A 21084-nucleotide genomic window follows, 5' to 3' on the forward strand; every position below is an offset into this window, starting at 1 on the left:
TGTTCAGTTTTTTCCTTAGGCTAGCTGCTCTGTCTGTGGCATATCTGCCTACGTCCTTACACTCACACAGCTACAGCCTTACATGCGTGGAAAGACTCTTTGGGCTGCTTCTGGGTTATTGTATTCTGCAGATTTCTAAACTTTTTTTTTTTTTAAATTGACAATAGCTGGTTACTATGCTGCCAATACTAATAATAACAACAAATTGGCACTGGCACTTAAATCCCTTCCATAGCACCGGGTCTGGTTCCCATCCAACTCAGCTGATTTGTGTTTAGTGCTAATTAGGAAATCTTAGCATGCTAACGTGCTAAACTCAGATGGAGAACATTGTCAACATTATACCTGCTAAACATCAGCTATCTAAAGTTAGCACTTTAATTGTGAGCATGTTGCATGCGAGCGCAAAGCACTGCTGTGTTTAGCCTCAGAGATCTGCTAGCATAGCTGTAAACTATTTGTCTTGTTACTGTATGAACAATTTGTCATATTTTCCAGTAATTATGGAGAAACATAAATGTCAAATGAGTGCATGGGAATCCCAAAAGTGGATTTCCTGACAAAGATTCACAAATTGCATAAATGATATGTTTACAATTCTCAGGCAATCAGTCATACCTTTTATTGAATCCAGGCTTACTTTGTTCACTTAACCCAGCAGGTCAGCAGTTCTGATTGTGCACGGAAATACCAATCGAGTGAATGAGAAGCAGACTGAGCGATACGGCTTTCATTTTTTATCTGACATGCATAATTTTGAATATATTTGATGCAATGTAAAAAAGGAAAACATGTGTCAGTGAGTTTATATTAAAGAACAGCAGCAGACAAGTTTTCCCATTAGTTTCTCTCCCCTAAACTCGGTCAGATTCAGTGTGAATGGTTTGTGGGGCCATGTGGCTGCCATCAAGCCAAGCTGGGAAGTCTGATTGGAAAATAGAGATACAATCAGGTCTTCTTATTCCCAGATTGCTGTAATGATGTGTACTTACAGTGTCTGAATAACTCCTGGGCTTATTCTGGATGGTAAGTTCTGTTTAAGAGCACTGCTTGTCAAGACCGAATACCAGTTTCAAAATGTAACCTCACAGTTGTTATTGTAGAAAAACACTGAAAACCATCATCATCGCTGTGGTTCTTACAAATCACTCAGACCATGGTTCTCAGTGTTGTTTTGAAGATGGCTTGCCCATTATTTTGGCACTTCCACAATCCAGTAGTATAGCACTTACAATATGAAAAGAGAAATCTTTCAGGACCAAGCTCTTTGTGTTTACAAGAAACGCATTTCCTCACAGTTTGCATGTGAGCATGGGGTCCGCTTTTAAAATTTGGCTTGTGTAGATGAGTGATGTGAAGAGTTGTGTCGTCCCTGTACATGCCCCAGGTTGGATGTGTAGGCTGGAGCAGCAGCAGGGGACACAAATGAGGAGGACAGTGCTTCTCTCTCTCTCTCTCTCTCTCTCTCTCTCTCTCTCTCTCTCTCTTCGTGCATGTGTGTGGGCATGATGGAGACGAGGCAGGGGGAAGATGAGTGCCGCGTAGCGCTCTGGTGAGGTCATCAGACTGTGGCTAGCAGCACCACATCACACTGTTTTCTCTTTTTCGTGCTCCACCATCTCATTGAACCTCTGCTGTAATGTCTGGGGAAAGGAGGCTTTTTGGGGGCTTGAGGGAATAAAGAGATTTACAGTGTGTGTGTGAGAGTGAGTGTGTGTGTGGTGAAGCATGCCTGTTAGGCCTATTAAAGCTCATTGTCACTTGATAATGTGCAACACATCCTTCCAGTGTTGGTGTAACAGATTTAATTTGACACTGAACTATAAATCAATACACCCAAGGCGTTTGGCACACACCTTTGCCAATTCGCACAATTCCACCTTTAGAGTTTATTTGGGTATAGATCCTTCTCACATGTGACCCAAGTAGCTTCAGCTCCTCTTCCCCATCTCCCTCCTCACCTTATCTCCTTTCTTCTTCCCCTCCATTTACCTCTTTCACTACTTTCCTTGCTTGCTCCTCCTCTTCTCCTTTCATCTTTTATCGTCTTCCCACTGTTCTTTCTCCGTCATTGTGCATCGCTGCCCCGCAGGCATCCCTTTAGTGTTGGCTGGCATGCTGGTGAGTTTTTTTTTTTTTTTTGCCCGACTGTTATATAACTAAATTTAGCATGTTTGAGTCACGCGTTTGGCCATAGGTCGTGCTCTGAAGTGACGGCTTACATTAATGTGCACCCCAAGGCTCGTCATCCACCCGTAGTCAATGTGTGATACACAGTTTTTTTTTTTTTTGGGGGGGGGGGGGGGTGGTTGGGTTTGTCTCACATGAGTGAACAAGCACACGTGTCTGTCTGTGCCTCATGACCATCTGTGTTGTTGGGTGCAAATATAGGCTACGTGTTTGGTATATGTGTAAGTCAAAGAAAAAACGAGGCTGTGTGTGTGTGTGTGTGTGTGTGTGTGTGTGTGTGTGTGTGTGTGTTTACAGGGTGTACTGTCATGCGAGAGGAATCTACTCGGATAACCCTTTGAGTTTTGTGTGTGTCTGGTTTTAAGTGGATGTCAGAGTGTTCATATGCATTTCTTTTAGTCTGAGTGTGCACGTGTGTGTGTGTGTGTGTGTGTGTGTGTGTGTGTGTGTGTGTGTGTGTGTGTGGTGGGAGGGTCTGGCTGTATCTCACCAGCAGGTTGAGATGATAGAGAGGGCAGGTGGTGAAAGGTATGAGTGAGGGAGGCCCTCTCTTTCTGCTCTCTCTTGCATCAGTTTGTCTGAATTATGTCCTTTACAAGCTCAAACAGCTTCATTTACTGTAAAACAGCAGTCAACACTGTGTCATTGCACCAGGAAACACAAGGAAGTCAGGTTTACTCATTGGATTTATATGTGGTTGCAAAACCAAAATAGTTCTGGGAGGTCAGCGTCACTTCTGATAACGCTTCAGAGCACTGGAGTGAATATCCTACCAAGGTTTATTATTAGCTGGTTGTGTTAGATTATCAGGAAAATAACTAATAATTAAATCAATTACTGAAATAATAAAATGTCAGAAACACAGTTTTCTTCAGAGATTATGCCATGCCTTCATTGTCATGTTGCAGGTGCACAATATCCATAATCACTTTTGTTATATTAATTCTGTCATTCTTTGAGTAATTTATTTCATTGTAGGTCCTCAGTCCCCCACCCAGATTATCCGCCATCCAAATATTATCGTATATATGAATACAGGTGTGTGTCTGCATGTGTGTGTAAGACGTGGCTTTTATTTCTGCCCAGACCACTGCTCTTTATTCTGAGGCTGCAGGGTGGATGAGGAGTGAAGGTCTGAGTGTGTGGGGCAGTGATGGGGCAGCATTGTGAAGCTGCAGCAGTAGGAAATGTTGGGTTTGCATTAGCTGTAACTTAATACAACATTTTTTCCACTGATGTCACCCTCGACACCCAGCGCATAATACTGCAAATATATAAATACTGTAACACTTTTGTTCGTGGGCCATTGGCTCATCACCACTGTGTTACCTCACCGAATGATAGGAACTTAACAGATGTTTATTTAAATGAAAATCTTCAAGATTATTACTGTAAGTTATGTTAACTGAAGTAACATAACTGACATAATATAACACTACGAAACACTGTGTACTTGATGTCACATAACATACATAATTTTACATACAGTTAATGTTAAGTACTGTACATTAGTTATGGAACAAGCATACTTTTACAACTGAGTGGCATCTAACTGAGGTTGCAGATTGCAACCAACTGCCAAGGGTATAGGAGAACCATGGTGGCTGACACACAACCGCACAATCGCGCAACCGCCATCCGCCAACCGCCAACCGCCAACCGCCAACCACAAATGGCCCTATCTAGAGCCAGAGTTTGGTTTGTCTTCACTGGGTTACTGTGGAATCATGGCAGTGCAACATGGCGGACTCCATGTCAGAGGACTCACTCCATATGTAGATATCAATGGCCCATATTTAAAAGGTAACAAAAAATACGACACAGCTTATTTTCAGGTGATTACACGCTATACACTAAGGAAAGCATACTTACTGTATTAAATTCCATTTCTGTCAGTAGACAGACAGTAAATCCTACACACTGGACCTTTAAACCTAACCAAGCCGTTTTTTGTCGCCTTAACCTAACCAGACTGCGGCCATTTCACAACATAAACTGCATGTTCAAAACTGCAACCATTTACCGTCATATATGTCATTCTTGTGTTGATTTCCTGCCATCGGTATTTAGAAAACACTCCTGTGGGTCGGATTAGAGGGTAGGAACAAACGACCTATGTGGTCGTATGGGTTGGAGGACGTTTCTGGTTTATGTGTATGTCTGAACATGTGTTTGTGTGTTGTCCATATGAGAATGAGTCAACAAATGCATAAACACATGTTGTGTGTTTCATGTGTTTTTTTGACCCTGACCCTGTGATTAAGTGCAGCATTTCAAGTCTGGAAAATGATCACAAGACAGCAGGAAAAAGCCCGCGGCCAAAGAGACATGTCTCTATTTTTAAAACCACACTTTTGTCACAGCACCTGCATCCAACTTTCCATATGGATTCAGCACTGAAAGGCTCATTTTGAATTTCTCTTATTACCTTAATCAGAATTTAGATTTTGGTACCTGTGTGCACGTTGTATTAAAGGCAGGCATCTGATTTTATTTTTTAAAATGCAGTATAAAGACAACACACCATCACATGCACAAAACTCAAACCTTAGAGTTTATAAATATGTACAAATATAAGTACACACCATAATGGCGATAAACTTAAATTAGCACTAATATATGTATGATATGGCAAAATATCAATACATCTAAAATAGCCTTCTAGCATGCTAAAATAGCCATTCAGACCAAATTCTCTTTATTCAAACTAAAGAATTTAGTCGATAAATCACATTGCATAGACTTATATGAATCATATTTTTACTCTGATCTTTTTGGAATTAGTCAGAGGGCCTTACGGGGCGAATTCTACTCACAGTGCAGTTACACTTGAATATCCCTAATCTGCCTCCTCTGCTCTGCTTCTCCTCACTCTTCTCCTTACTCTATTACGGATGTCAGAAAAGGCCCCAGGACTGCAGGGGAGTGGGAGCTGTGTGTGTGAGTGTGTGTTTTGTGTGTGTGTGTAAAGTGGCCTGTATCACTCAGGATGCTCCACCCTTCTATCATTTGTGTTCATATTCCAAACATATACTATACAGTATAAAATAATGTGAACGTTATTAGTCTTACAAGCTTGGAACTATAAAACACAGACAGAGAAAAAAAAAACTTTGGCTGCTCGGAACTTGGAGTGAATGTTCTCTGTATCAGAGCAGGTCAGATAGGGAGAGGCGTTTGTCATCACTTCATGCCTGGAGAAACAGCAGGTCATATCATTGCTTTATCCGAGCACCGGCCTCACCCAAGAAAGATGTTCCTGATGTGTGCCTGTCTGTGCTCGCATGCCGATTGCAGCTGAAGCTAGTGTAGTTGCGATGTTTAAGTCTGGAAGCAACCCAATCGCCAGAATAAATGTTGGCATTGTACATTTCTGCAAACCACGGATATGTTGCATTTGTACATTTCATCTGTTGCATATATGTTGAAACTTTGCTTTTTAATTTTCAACTTTATGTTGTGACAACACTGTGGTCAACGTGCGGTTAGGTTTAAGCACAAAAGCCACTTGGTTTAGGAAAACATAATGTTTCGACTCAAAATATCTAGTTTGGTCGCAACAAACATGGCTGGAAATTTCCCGACATGTCATTAAAAAATGCCCGGCTTTGTCGCAACACACTGCTGTCTGCTACTTGGCAGGCATCTCGCTTGAGGTGACACGCCATCCAACATCTCCTTGTCCTCTTGATGAGAAACTCGGCTCATATACACGTAATCTGAACTGCGTCCGTTTAGAAAATGTTGATATGATACGTTTGAAATGTAAAAGTTTGCAGAAATGTACAATATCAACATTTTCTTCTGCCGACAGGGCTGCTGGACAACGCGGGTTGGGGAGGGATGTTCTTGTAAGAAAGAGGAAGAGGAAGTGAGTTGTTCAGCTGTGTCTTCTCTCCCTGACACAAAAACAAAGCTGGGTGTGTGTGAGATTGTGTGTGTGTATTGTATTTTCTTGGCAGTTTTTCACCAAGGCGACGGCTCGCTAAGTGGCCCCGTGACCTGGTCGAGCTGCAAGTTGAGGGTCAGGGTCTAAGCATGACGTGTGGTTGTGTGTATGTGTGTGTGTGTGCTGCTGTGGTAACACTGGGGATTTTTTCCATAAAATCTCTGGAATAATGATGAGTTCAGACAGTGAGCAACATGATGATGAACACGTCAGGCGTCCAGTCCTTCAGAGCTGAGGTTGAGAGACACTCAGATCATGTGTGTGAGGTCAACAAGCTTGTTGGCTGAGATCTTGTAACACTTATTATTATTATTATTATTATTTATTATTATTATAAACAAACCTTATTGAGAAGCACTCCACACATGAGAGCCCTGGACTGAAGTTTATATAAAGCTAAGAATACTCTTCAGTCCACTCCAGTCATCAGTTGTTTGGATGATTAACATCCTGATCAGAATGGTGATGATGACATGGTAGGAGTGTGTGTTGTTGGTTTAGTGCAGGATGTCTTGGTGGACTGCTTGAGTTTTTTTCTGTAATGAGTGGACAGAGTTTATTTTCAGATTAGGACCTTTGGTCAAAGGGCTAAGGATCTATTTCAAAGACAATTCAGCTCCAGTGTCGGAGAAGTGTGTGTGTGTGAGAGGCCGGCAAGCTTCAGTATCAAGGGAATAATAGAAAACACTGGAGGAAGGGAAGAAAGAACAGAGGTAAGAAAGTGTCAGTGTGTGTATCTGGGATAACAGCCTGCATCATGTGTGTAGGAGAGAGCTGTGAGAGAGAAAGCAAAGAAAGCGACTCCATATGACTTGCACATGGCCGTAGACGTCTGCTCCGTTCACTTGTTATCCTGACAGACTGAAGACATTAAAACTTGGAGGAAGTAAGACGGAGGGAGGAAGAGGAGGGAGGAGAGAGGGAGGGTTGAAAGAGGGGGACAGGGTGACTGAGTCAGGCGAAAGGGGAAGTCTTCATGAAGAAAAAAAAGGGGAAGGGAGGAGAGGAGAGAAAAAGGAGAGGTTACATGTGGCTATTTGAGGTAGCCGTTGAGTTATGGAGCGAGACAGAATAGCCGGTAAGTTGTGGCTTTTTCCAACTTATTTGATACTTCAATGCCGAGGAGGCTTTCTTCGGGAGGGACTTTCTTTCACTCTTTTCTTTGTTAGACTGCAGAGGAAGAGGCTTATTAGCAGTGGCAGCAGTCAGCTAGAAGCCACCCTGGTTATGTTTGCTTTGCTTGGCCAGCTGGGGTGGGAGAGCCGTTTAGATACCTCTGTCTGTCTCTGTGTTTACATGTCAACTTTACCCCTCTGATTTATCGTTCCTATATGTTGTCTGAGTACAAATTTTCTTTTTCAGACATTTCTTCTCTAATTCTCATTGAATGGACAGCTAAGCTCATTGTGAAGTGCACACACGATTTCTGAATAGCTACCATATGCACAGCAGCAGTGAGTAAACTTCATGTGATGGGCTGTCAAAGACGACTTCCCAGAATGAAGAAACTTCCAGTGCAGAGAGGCTGCTGTACTGTAATTGGCAGCCTGGGGTTCGGATGCTGACTTACAGATGACCCACATACAGTGCGCAACTACGATCTGACAATAGACGGACGGAGTTAAATCCTCATGCCATCATCACATGATTAGATTTTAAGCTGAGGAGTCCAGTTGTCAGATTAATTCCGTCCAACACAGATGGTTTATTTTAAGTGTCGGGGAGAGGAAGCAGAGCTCATATGTCAGCTAATATGATTTTGTTTTTGACAGACTGCAGACTCTTTTGAGGAATGTGTAGCATGCATCAGAGTCTGTATACTGTCCCGCATCTGTTGCATCAAAACTCTGTCCTACTTCTTCTGGCATGGCTATTTCTCAACAGGGATCCTTCTTGTTTCCTTTAATCAGCTGCTCATTATTGATTTTGATTGTTTAGTGCTAATGGAGATTCAGTGGAACTTGTGCTCAGGCCCATATGTGTTCAGACTGCACTGAGAGGATAAGACTAATCTGGCATCTTGCAGTGATTAAGGCTGGACATCAAGCTGAGCGACGCTCTGCAAATTAGCTTTTAATTTGACCGTTAATAAGGTGGCTGAGCTCAGTAAGCCGTATAATGCATACAGACACACCGCGCACCCACTTTTATTGCCACTTGGTGGCAGCGTTGCAGTGTCATTTTGTCCTGTTTCAGTGCAGCCACCATTTCCCTGAGAAGTTCTGTGAAATGTTCCATGTGGATGATTCATATTTTGCAGGCGGAGGGATTTTTTTTATGGGAGATGGAGGAATTTAGTGACTCCAGTGGGGGCGAGAATCGTGCAGTGGAGAGGTGAGGTGGAGCATTATGTCAGACATCACTTCCCCCCTCACTCCTCTCGGTTAAGGAAGTCCTGCATGGGCTGAGCTGCTTCCTGGTTTTCAACCTGTGCTGTGTAGTTCTGTTTGGACCCGTTGCCTTGACTTCAGCCGTCGCCCCCTAACTCACTCACCCCCAATCCCTTCAAATATTGTTTTAAAAATGATAGGAGCTGAGGTTGTGGTGCATAGATGGCATTTTCAGCCCCTTGATTGTGGGTGATTCTGCAGCACCTCCATGTTGACTCAGAATGCCTCCTACTTTCTTTGTCCAAGCCTGCTCAGGATTAAAACAACATGTTCAATATGACATGTCATCTGCATGTCAGTCCCGTATGGTCACCACATTGACAATAGCTAATTGGTGACGCACTGCCGTGAAAATACAACAAAGGGAAAAGAAAAACAAAGGATCAGTCATGTTGCTTTATGTTCTGCCAATTAAGCAGGAAGAAAATCACTGTCTTGTCTGTTGAGAGGACATTAATTGCAATACTTATTGGCCTGTTTAGTATCAAACTGACAACGATAAAAGCTGAGATTGAGTTGAGAATTACAAGTGGGACACCCTGACAGTTTTAGAAAAGGCATAGTGGTACACTCCCTTAAAGAAATAAGTGAAACCTGTTTACATTTGTTAACATGACGCGATGAGGGCCAGGACCCATACTTTTTGCATTTGTTGTAATACACATTATATTTTAATTTGTTTTGTATCACAGTTTAGATTAAAATCTAACTTATTTTGGTTCCTCTTGGTCTCCCCGTCCAGTAAGTGAACAAACATTATTCATAAGGGGTTTTTCAGTGTTACTTTTAAATTGGCCTTTATTTTAAAGGGATAGTTTGGATTTTCTGAAGTGGGGTTGTATGAGGTACTTATCCATAGCCAGTGTATTACCTGCAGTAGATGTCTGTCAGCATGCCCCCAGTTTGGAGAAGCAGGAGGAGTACCGACACTAAAGCTGAGCAATGCACTGCTGTGGACGTGGGGAGCTGTATTTGTACCTCATACCACTCCACTTAAAAAAATATGAGCTATCCCTTTAATGGTACTTTACAGGAGTGATATGTGGCATTCAGACCATTAATACAGCAGCAAACCACTATTTGTTATGTAAAGATATAGTGGAGTAATGGCGTCCTGAGCAGCACGTGCATGTTAGTGCATGTGAGTCTCTGTGTGGACCCCACCGGCTAGCAAATCAATGTCATCTTGACCCACAGTGGTGGAACAGCGTTGTTGTGGAACCATAGTGACCACCCTCCAGTCCTCCCATGTTAACATTGTTTGCACTGTTGCCATAGTGAGCGCTGTTCATGTTGTTAGCACTATTAGTTGCTAGCTGCCAGCACAATCACCTCCATGTTGGGAGCTGTGTGCAGACAACCCCGGTTCAGACTCTGAATCACAGATATGCTCTTAATGTCGCATACTGCATCTATAATGGTGTGGGAGCTCTCTCTCCTGAATCTGAAGTGCTGATGTATCCACCCAGAGTCCTGTGTACCCTCACCCAAAAACACACGTGCACAGTTCCCCACCCACTTCCACAAACACACATGAACTTGGAGTGAAAGGAACTCAAGGAAATCACCCAACTCACCATGTTCCATAAAAGAAGTGTACAGGATATCCTCTATGAGTGAACGCCCCGCAGTCCTCCTCCCACTAACCTCGCAGTATCTCACCTCATATTGTTTCCCAGATTATTATTTAGTAATGATAAGTGAGGGAGACCATGAAATCAGCCAGCACAGGGACTTCAGGAAACTGTCTGGGAAGCCCCACCTTCAGTCTGCCTGAAGCAGGATATCTGACAGGTGAAATGATTCAACATGATGGAAACACAGATCAAGCCAGGGGTGATAGAACAGAAATAGATCCTATGTGAAAGCTCATTCAGGTGATTGTTTACAAGCAGCTGTACTTGTGGTCAGCAAGGTGCAAAGAGGAAATCAGCTAGTGTCAAAATGTTTATATAGAAGCAGGCTAAGTGTGGAAAACTTCCATTTCATACACACAACACACATTAATAGTGATACTTTTCATGCTTTATAAATGCATGTTTAGAACTGATTTACAAAATATCATGAAAAAGATTCCCTTTTCTTTTGGCACAGTAAGAAGCCAGAGTTTAACTCACCATATTTAACAGATGTGTATTTTTAAAACCTCACAATACAGTGTAGTAATAATAATAGCAATATTTTATTCAGAAATTCAAAACATTAGGTACTTAAGAATGAATATTTGTGACTTTGGCATGATAAATGACTCTGCATCTCTTATATTTAATGCAACAAAAATCATGCAATAAATACATTTTGCTCACAAATTGCAGCACAAGACACCAAAAATACATGCATTAAATACATAAATTACATGCATATTAAACCATTTTATGCATAAATGTAGAGATGGATAAAGAAGTTCATCTATAGCTTCATCACTTCTCACATACAAAGACACAGGAAGCCAAATGTGCACGCTCAAATCTACACAGTGCCATCACCTCTGTAGGTGTGCAAGTTGACAGACTTTCATGTGAAACTTGTGTGTCTGCTCGCACCAAGATAACACAGACTCCATAGATCCCTGATAAGAATGATGTTTGGGCTCAGTATGACAATCCCTTGCACAGTGAGTAACATCCAAGTCCTAAAACCGCTGCAGTGATACTGCTGCCAGCATAAATTGTCCACACAGCTATTAGGCCAATTTAAAAAGCTTACTATGAAAGAGTCAAGGATAATAGTTTTTTCCAAAGAACTGTCACATTAATAAAAACATGTATGTGAGCAGTGGAGTAGACTGAAATGAGTTAAAGCAAGGCCTTATGTGCTACTCTCTGTGAACTACCCCTCTACCTCCCGCAGACTATCTGTACTGTCTTGAAACTATTTATTGCTTGTATTTTCCCTCTATTCTTCCTTTGGATTTGTGCAGCGGTTTCACTACCCTGTTTAATTGCACAATATTTCTGCAGTGACAGGGTGTTATTTAGGCTCTGCTACAATAAGTGAGTTTATTCCAATAACATTCTGCAGTGTAATTTTGCCTCCTTCTTGCACATGTAGGTCAAACTGATCATCTTTAAAAGGTGTCATTTAGATAAATGCTGAAACCACACACGAGCTCATTACAGGCAAACAGAAGTAACTCAAATAGAGAGGCTGGTTTTGTGCAACTTCCTGCCAATAAATGTTTGTGGTCGTGCTGAATTCCTGTTAATCTTAGACTGACCAAGCAACAAAGCTTATAGAATCTGAGATACACATTGTAGGTGTTAATTTACTGGTACCTTTGTGACACAAACATATTCTGCATGTTAAGATAATGCACAGCTCATAAAATTGCAACTGCAGGGAAAAGGAGCTTTTAGGTCATCAATCATATGGTGAATTTGTAAAAAAAGAAAAGTGAGTTTAACAAGCTACAAAGTGAATAACAAATTCCACAAATATTAATTCAGCATGAGTAATAAAATCTGACAGCCTTGTGGATAAAAAATGAATAAATGAATTACTAGGGAAACAACAATGTGTGAATTTGTGAGCAGATTAAACACTTTCACACCTGTAAATGTTGCTATTAACAAGATACCAAACTCCCTCTGCACCACAGAGATATAGCGTTGAATGGTTTTGGTTAAGAAGATTTATCGTAAATGCAAAGGCCTCTGTGTTTACGGTGCTATTTCAGGGGCACAGACACACAAACACACCCGCATCTACAATCACAGTCAAGTAACCACATGTGCACATGCATGCATAGGCACATATTCACATAATGCACACACAAACACGCACACACGCAACACACACTTCTCCAGATGTTGTTTTGGAGCGTTCCCTCATTCTGTCGCTCAGCTTTGCCTCGCAGCCAGCCCAGAGTGTGTATCCATGTTTAGATAAATACACACTGGCTGGGGGAGGTGTGTGTTTCACACACCGTGTGTTTTGGTTTAATTGAGTACTACAGAGGCTTGTGGCATATGGTTTACAGTGCAGCCCACTTGGGCCTGCATGGGCACAGAGAGGCCACACACTTTGTTACGTATAGTACGGTACAGTATATACAGTATCTCTATATATAAGTCTACCCAGTAGTCTACCCCTCCAAATTACTCTTCTCTGACTCACTTATTTCTCTAAGCTTTGTCTCTTGTCTCGTCTCTCCCCTGTGTGTGTGTCTCACTGTATCAAAAGTCACAGATTTGATTGGCTGAGTAGCATCTGTGAGTTTCCTGATCAGCCAAACTAGTGCAGTAAAGGCTACAAACGCTGCTGTTAAAATAGAAACACTTCAAAATTGAATAATTCCCAATAATTTATCAGTTATAAAACCACATCTGCGTATGATAGTGTCTGTGTTAGCCTCTTAGTGACCTTTGAGTGATAAAGCAGCATGCCAGGTTAACAAGGGGGATGCATTTTGGTAATTTTTAGGGTTTTTCCATTGGCACTTCAAGCTGCACTGAGTCAAATCATGCTTGTTTTCCACTGTCAGTTTAAAGATGCTGAGCCACGCCAGGCCACTCCAAAGATGGACCATCTCCAAAGTTGCTTTAAAAGCGTGCCTGACCGCCTCCAAGTGTGTAGTGGAGACATCTTGCTGATCACAGCCAGTCCCTTATTACCCCGTTATGACACTCAATTAATGTCTAAGGGGAATGTATCCCCCTCCAGCCCCCCTCGAATCACCTACTGGGTCTACCATCTATGTACACAGCATGTGAAAGCACGCTACTTTACACGCATATAGATGAATTTTCACTTGCTTGCTGAGATGCATATCCGTAAACATGCATGCACACAAATTAGCTATAAATACCCACACACAGCTGTCACTATGAATGATGCACATCATGTGCATTCTTACAAGATGGACTCAAAGCGTAACTGCACAACAAGCATCCAGTAAAGCCTTCCCAGTGAAGTCCCATGACTGATGGATTTAGGATAGAGCAAATGCAAATACTGAATGTACCACTGCCTGTGCCATATTCTGTTCTTTATCCTAACACACCTTTGCAGCAGTTGTTTAAAACATAACCAGACTGCACCATAAACACACAGTGTTATTCTGTGTTAACGTCGACCTCTCAGGTGTTAGGGTTAGGGGCCACTGGGTGGGCTTGGCATCCTATTAGTGCCCCTTAGAATGAAGCTTTTCAGTCAAATGGGATTTTCCGGAATACTCATAGGCTATAAAAGTGCCAGGCGCTGGTGCCATGCCTTTTTGCATTCACCGAGGGTGAAACACTCCGTGTAATTTGAGATATCTGATGTGTGACAGTATCTCTTGGCAATTGGGAAGCGGAAATGCCAGCTTCCTGTGGCCCTTGCTTTAGTTTTCGGCTCTGTTTTAGCGTTGGCTGCGGACCGGCGTCTACATTCACTGCTATGACCTTAACCATTAGTGTGGAGATGGTAAAAGTGACCCAGAATCAGGAACAATTCATCACAAATCTCATTTGCAGTCACTTCTGGCTCCAAACAGGAAGCTGTAAAAAGCCACTCACTCATGGCCAATCAGTAATTACAGTGATAGCATCAGCATTTGTTTGTTTCTGTGGGAGATTCATGGATAAGAAATACTGTCCCACAGGGAGACAGTGGATGTGGTTAAATAAATCCAAGGCCAACTTTGATATTTCATCACTTTTATCAACTTCTTTTAACAGCATTTCCTAAAGAACAGTCTCTAAATTGGCCACAGCAGCTTCAAGGACAAGAAGTGTAACCGTACCCGCCACATCAAAAGCTGGCTTGTCATCGGTGTCGCTCCCTAAAGAAGTCCAGCAGTGTTAGGTTACCTAGTCAGCTGTGTCCACTGAGCTCAAATTCCCATGTTCTTCCTGATAATTTGGTGTCACAGAGGGCGGGTTGGTGCACGACTCAGCCTCTGACTGCCCTGAGGCACTATCATATATCCGTAATGTCAACTTTCTCCTGGAAATCTTTCCAGTGTCTCTGTGACAGGAAAGCAGCTCCTACAGAGGTGGCTGCACTTTAATTTAACATGTCAGCCAGTTTGTAGAGGTTGTTTACTCAAAACTGAAGCCTCAGACTCTTGCTTTAACTGTAGGCCCTCTGCAGCTGTGACAGAGTGAAACTGGCCTCCTTTGTGAGAGTTCTTTGAAGAGCCGCAATTGTAACAGGGGATCTTGTCTGATTGCAGGTTAACTTGGTCAAAGCGACTGCGTGACATGTTGTCCACTTTCACTGTCAGAGCTGCTCAGAGGCTGAATGAGGAAATCAGACCTGAGAGCCACTTTGTCTGTTGTCTGCGTGAATGCTTACGCGTGCATGTATATGAGTGCGTGGGGGGCAGGGGAAACACACACACACACACCCACACACACACGCACACACACACACACACACACACACACACACACACACACACACACACACACACACATACACAGGACATGAGGGAGAAGGGGGAGTGTGTTTCTCGCTGCAGGGAGGGGAGGAGAAGGGAGGAGGCTTGCCTTTTTCGCACTCTCTGAAGTTTGAATGCAGCGATATAGAGAAGTTAGTGGGACATCAGAGAAACTAAGTTGCTCCTTTAAGAGAGTTGTGGGCTCGGATTTGTTTTCTCATTAACTTTATCTTGGAGTTTGTTCAGAATTAACAGAGAGCCACTTTAGAGTTGAAGGAAGAAGTTTTCTGTGTGAAAAAAATGTCTGATTCTGGAGTCAATCCACACTTGGAAGGAATTATTTCAGATTTTGAAGGTTTGTAATTTTTTTTTTCTTCATGTTGACAGTTTATGGCAAGCAGCAAAATCTGTCAGAAGTATGCCATTTGTAAGCAGTTATAATATTGATAGATATCTTTCCACTTTGTGTGTGTGTGTGTGACCGTGTAATACTGTGCATGTGTGTGTCTGTTACTGTGTTAAAAACAGGGTGGTGAGCATGTGCTAGCCAAGTCCCTGTAGCCTATAGTCTGTTATTGATTATACCCATGTTACGTCAATAATAGAGACAAACACAGCGCTGACACCACACTATTCCAGCACCGGAAAGCCTTCAGCAGAAAGCACTGAGAGGGAGACAGTGGAAACCTCAGCACTAAGAGCTAACATCTGTATAACCTCCTCACACAACGTTCACAACTGTGTCTTTCCTTTGTTTAGTAAGCCAGTGAGGAGCTGGCATTAATTCCCTTTGTCCTTGTCTTCCTTTAACATTCTGTCTGTCTTCCTTTCCAACTTCTTTCCTGTTCCTCCTCCGGTCAGACTGGGTCACTCCAGCTGGTCTTTGGCCTGATGCTCATCCTGAGATGTCGTGGGCTGATGGCGAGAGCAGAAAAAACCCCAACAGTGGTGGAAGTATAACAAACCGTATTTCTAAAAGTGTTTAACTGCTCAGGTAGTGCTTGCGTCCAGTAACCTGTCTTACATTGATTTATTTAATAACCAGTTAACTGCTTTCTCATTCAGTGAATTCCTCTGTGTTGCTGTCGTCTGTCTCGTGTCTGACTGACGTGCAAAGTTTGGAAAAGCTGAAGGAAATCTGGCTGAATTTTTAAATGCTATAAAACTAAATTTGAAGTAATGAGATTAAAGTTTTTATGTGAGTTTCAACTGCTTAAGTATTGCCTTAATGAGATTCCTTAATGAGGTTAAGGTCAAATTATAAGTGGCGACACAGTACAGAGAACTCTGCTTTGATCTTGTTAGTGAAATAAACTGGTTTAACTTTATTTACATCATTAGAAAGACCTGATTGATCTTATACTTAAATTATGTGGACTGGTTCAAATGCCTGCCGCCTTCAGTCGTGGTCAGTAGGTGATCTGAGGGGGGATAAGGGAGGTTGCCATCCCCCTCTTTAGCAAAATGACCAAAATGTGTCCCCCTTGTTAACCTGCCATCCCTCTCCATCTCTCCCGAGGTCACTAATAGGCAGATCATGGTTCAGGTCCAGACCCAGATGCCATCCTCTTACTGTTGTGGACAGGGGCACCTGAAAAAAAATCAATATGACTTTCAGTTTATGCTATATTTAGAATTTCACCACTTTACCTTACCATCAGACAGCTCTTTCCGATGGGGAACTGAAGCTGCTGTCTCTGCTGTCTTTAAACTTTGACAAAAACAGTAAGTTTAACTTGCAGAACACAAGAGTTGCTGGTCTACCACTGTCAGGGTTGGTTAATTAGTTAGTTAGTGTTATTGCTGAAAGGTCAGTTCAGATTCTCCAAAGTCACACAATAACACAAACAAACTAACCGATCAAGGCAGTGATAGACCAGCAACTCCTGTGTTCTGCAAAGTAAAATTACTGTTTTTTAAATGAGTCTGGTGGCTTCAAAGAGAACATAGACAGATATAAGAGCTTCATTGATGGGTAGGTCATGGTCGTACAACACATTATCTGAACTAGTTTATTTCAAACAAGCCCCAGCATTTACTGGTATGTATTGTCAAAAAAAAAACAAAAAAATATGGAGTGGCCTTCATCTTTTGATTTTGATTATGATATCAGATGATGTCAGTGCTGATAATAACCTAGTGCTCAGTCAGAGGCATTCTCTTACGCTGGCAGAGCATTTTTGTGCAAAAACGATATTACAGGTGGATGGGAAATTCATACTTATTCAGTTATTCACCAGGTTCCTACCTGTACATACTGTAATGTACTTTAACCGATTGCATTCACCTTTCTACACACAGAAAGCACCTGCTGTATCCAGTGCCTAATAGTGATCGCCACAATCTACCCCACCAGCAGATTATACTAGTCATTATGAAGCATTCCAGTGTTTCCATCCAGGACGGAAACAGCTATAGAGTGAGGCGTATGGCAAACACTTGACTGAGTAAATCCCCATTCGATCCCAGATCATTATGTTTTCCAGTACATTGCACTGCGCTGTATCTCACACTGAGGAGGAAACAGGCAAAGAGAGGGAAAGGCAATGTAATTGGTGAGCACACTAAAGATGTAATAATGCCTCTTGGATCGACTCATGCGCGGGACTATTATGGAAAATGGATGATAGAAACCACCATAACAACTGCACATTAAAACAATATTATGATTTCCGAAAAGGTAGAAAATGTCTCTGCTGGATTTAAACATATGAGTCACCAGAGAATAAGCCCAGAATAAGCCCGTGTTTGTATATTCAGAGAGACTCTGTAGAGTCGTACATGGGCTCCTGCTGTGTTTGCCAACCTAAACTGAGCTTTGAGTCCACTCCAAGGTATTTCGTACTGATTATCTGTTTGAAGGTGCCATGTTGTTGCTCCAGTGTTGCACGTGGGCGCAGAGAGGAAATGAACATTGAAATGGAGAGCGAATGTGTGTGGTACAATTTGTAAGCCTGGCAGAGACGCCAGCATGTTATTAAGTTGGTTCGCGGGGATTAGGTGCGTAAATACAACACTTTCTTTACAGGTCTCAGTGGCCCTGTTCACTCTAAGAAGTATATTAAACCAGGGGTGGCAGAAAATACATGTATTGCTAGAAGGTGACTGTGTCAGGCCAGCTATGTAAAAGCTGGGTTTCTAAAGGCCGTATGTCTGAATCTTTTGTTAGTCGGTCTGTCTCTGCTCCTTCTACCATCACACACACACACACACACACACACACACACACATATAACTGCATGTACACTCTCTCTCTCTGTACCCAGACGCTGAAGATAGGGCTGACAGCTCTGCACCATCATCTTCTATACCTAGTAATTTACTGGCAGATTGTGTCCTGCCTTCTTGAAAAATAATGTTTTTGCTGAAACATGTTTTTTGTGTCAGAATGTGTGATTCATACAGAAAAAAAGTGCTCGGTCTGAATATTACAATTCTGCTTTGAGGTCAGGGAGCTCTAATTAATCACATGTTTAATCCTTTGTGCAACAGTCCACGTCGCCAACAACTTTCTCTCCCCCACACTCACATTTTATCTGAACTTTATGGAAAGTCACAGACACCGTGTGTTCACAAGCATTGAGTTGAACACAGCCACTGTCTCTATACCTTCACTGGTCACTGAAGTGAATCTGTTCATGAAGTGGATAGTTAACCAGTGCTTGATCAAAGGAACAGAACAAGGCTTTACCTGTCAAAGGTTGAGGCTTGGAGAGCCTGAAGCCAAGCACCAGGCCAGCTATTCAACAGCTGCCTGAATGACTTTATGTGTGTGTGTGTGTGTGTGTGTGTGTGTGTGTGTGTGTGTGTGTGTGTGTGTGTCAGGGGAGAAATTGCCTCAAGGTTCTGATTGGTGCTTTGACATTTCTAAAAAAGAGGAAGATTGTGACCAACACATCTTCCCTCTTCACCAAACACCTCTCAAATTCCTCCGTGCTGGACACAGAGGGTGTCGGCCAGACCAGCAGGGAACCACGCAGTAAATCTGACACAGTGAGCCGCACTACTGCTGGTCAGCATTAGTAAACCCAACACCATCAGCGGGCAGTGAAAGGAAGCTTGTGTTTGACAGTGTAGCATTAACGTTTCCTCTGACCAAGCAAAAATACCGTAGTGTGAAATTGTATCGTTCCTTGTTTGGCCTTGTCTTGTCAAATAGTTGTTTTCCCTGGTTTGACCACATGGACTTGTGTTCTGCGGCTACTGACATCAGATAAACTCCACTGAGCATAAACTGGTTTTATATAACCAGTGTTTGACAGGGTAACTGTCTCGATCACTTGACTTATTGCCTGAGGCTAGAATTACAAGACCGATTAGGAGTTCAAGGCTGCGTATAGTGCGGTACATATATCATTAATTAAAATACGGGTGCAGTGGGTTTGTCGTTGTTACTGTACTCCATGTATTGTATTTGTATGTGCAGAGTTCTCCCTCAAACAGTTACAAATTTATTATGTTGTCTTATCAATTAAATAATTTGTGTTTACAAGTGCTACCGAAGTGTAATGCATTCACTTTAGAAAAAGATCTGCTCTTTTTTTTCAGAATTAATTCAATTATTATCTCAAAATTATGAGAAAAGTTTTCTGGAAAGAAAACTACTCTTGTTTTTCTGATTTGATATGATGATAATCTCTTTAAACGTCCAGTGTGCAGGATTTAGGGGCATCTATTAGCAGATATGGTCTATGTTTTTATGAGTTTATAACCACCTAAAATTAGGAACTGTTGTGTTTTTGTTACCTTAGAATGAGCCATTTATATCTACATACGGAGTGGGTCCTCTTCCACGGAGTCCACCATATTGTTCTACAGTAGCTCAGAACCAACAAACCAAACACTGGCTCTATATAGAGCCATTGGCTTTTTCATCATGTTTTTTTTTTTTTTGTCAGCCCCCTACACGCTTGGTACATGCAGTTAGTTTCACTTCTACAACCTCACCGTGAGATGCCACTAAATCCTACACTCAGTTCAGTTTAATTCAATTCAGTTCAGTTCCATTCAAATCCATTTGTTACATGAATGGATAAGGCAGGGTCATCATTCAGTATTCTTGTTGTCTGAGGGTAGAAGTTCCTCCTGAGCTCCTCTCACTCTGGACCCTTAATTCCTTAATTCAGAAAAACATGGCAAATATTTTTTCCTGAAGTGAATACATTACACTTCTTTATGTTTCTGTACAAAGAGGAGCAGTTTCACAAGTTCTGCTCTGAACCTTCTTACACCAACAGAAAAGAGAGCCTTTTTTTTTGACCTTTCCCTGTTTTATGACATCATGTTTGCTGACCTGACTTGACACTTTGTACATCTGTTTCACAATAAGAGCCCTCCAGCAGTTCAGGGGCACTTCACTTTCTTGGGAGGCTTTTATTGCGACACATCTGTAGGAAGTGTAGATATTAATTATCAGCTGCTTAACATGAGTTATCACAATTCATTCATCAGTAAACAGTGCATGACTGTTGTTAGAGTTATTGAATACTTCTAGAAATGTAGATTATATTGACTTTATATTGTTTCCTGGCCAGGAGCGTTCACAGGTATTTGAGGGGCTGCCGTTCTAACCAAGAAAAAGGACCAATCCCCACCCCAACCAGTTTTTGAGATTAGATAAAGTGGTTCAAGTGACAGCATAATGTAAGGCAATTTTGTATTGCTGGATGTGATGCAATCATGACAAGCTGTACACTGTTCGTGTCAGTGTCACATGATAGGGGTGACAGGGCATTACTTGATGTCACGTTTCTTCACTTTTTGTTGTTATTTTCATTTTGGTATCTTCAGTAGCATGGGCTACTTATATTCCACTTTCACAACAGCAACAATAAAACTTTTTTTCTTCCCTTCAGAGGGTAGCTCAGCCGAAGAGGGCAAAATAGTACTTGTGCACCTCCTATATCATATATAGAATATATCACATAATCAGATACTTTTTAGATAAGTGTAATATCGCGGTGCAGTATAGGTTTGCACTAGTCATGATTTTTCTGAGCTTATCAGACTGTCCCAGATGTTTTAATGAAATACTGCAGCATCTGTCTGCCTGGTCAAGTCCACGTGACTGATGCTTTTCTCTCTCAAAAACTTGATATATATAAAGATATGTCATTACTAAAATATTTTCATACCACAGAGATGTATAGTGATAGTAATTTGGTCAAAAACATTTGACTTTCTTGTATCGT

At 41.9% G+C, this 21084-nt stretch overlaps 1 protein-coding gene across 3 annotated transcripts in view; it reads left to right on the top strand.

The window, feature by feature from the left end:
- septin9b (septin 9b) overlaps positions 1-21084 on the top strand; it is a 99221-nt gene that overhangs the window by 13459 nt on the left and 64678 nt on the right. Inside the window, exon 1 of one of the 3 annotated variants that reach the window (XM_049570355.1) lies at positions 7089-7217. The exons of 1 other annotated variant lie outside the window; for it this stretch is intronic. In XM_049570355.1, coding sequence (XP_049426312.1) covers positions 7196-7217 — 22 coding nt within the window. In that variant the 5' untranslated portion in view covers positions 7089-7195. Of the gene's footprint in view, positions 1-7088; positions 7218-15019; positions 15249-21084 lie in introns of those variants that run through there. One more of the 3 variants, XM_049570347.1, reaches the window with a different exon arrangement.

The sequence above is a fragment of the Epinephelus fuscoguttatus genome, linkage group LG3 (assembly GCF_011397635.1).
Source record: "Epinephelus fuscoguttatus linkage group LG3, E.fuscoguttatus.final_Chr_v1".
Taxonomy (NCBI): domain Eukaryota; kingdom Metazoa; phylum Chordata; class Actinopteri; order Perciformes; family Serranidae; genus Epinephelus; species Epinephelus fuscoguttatus.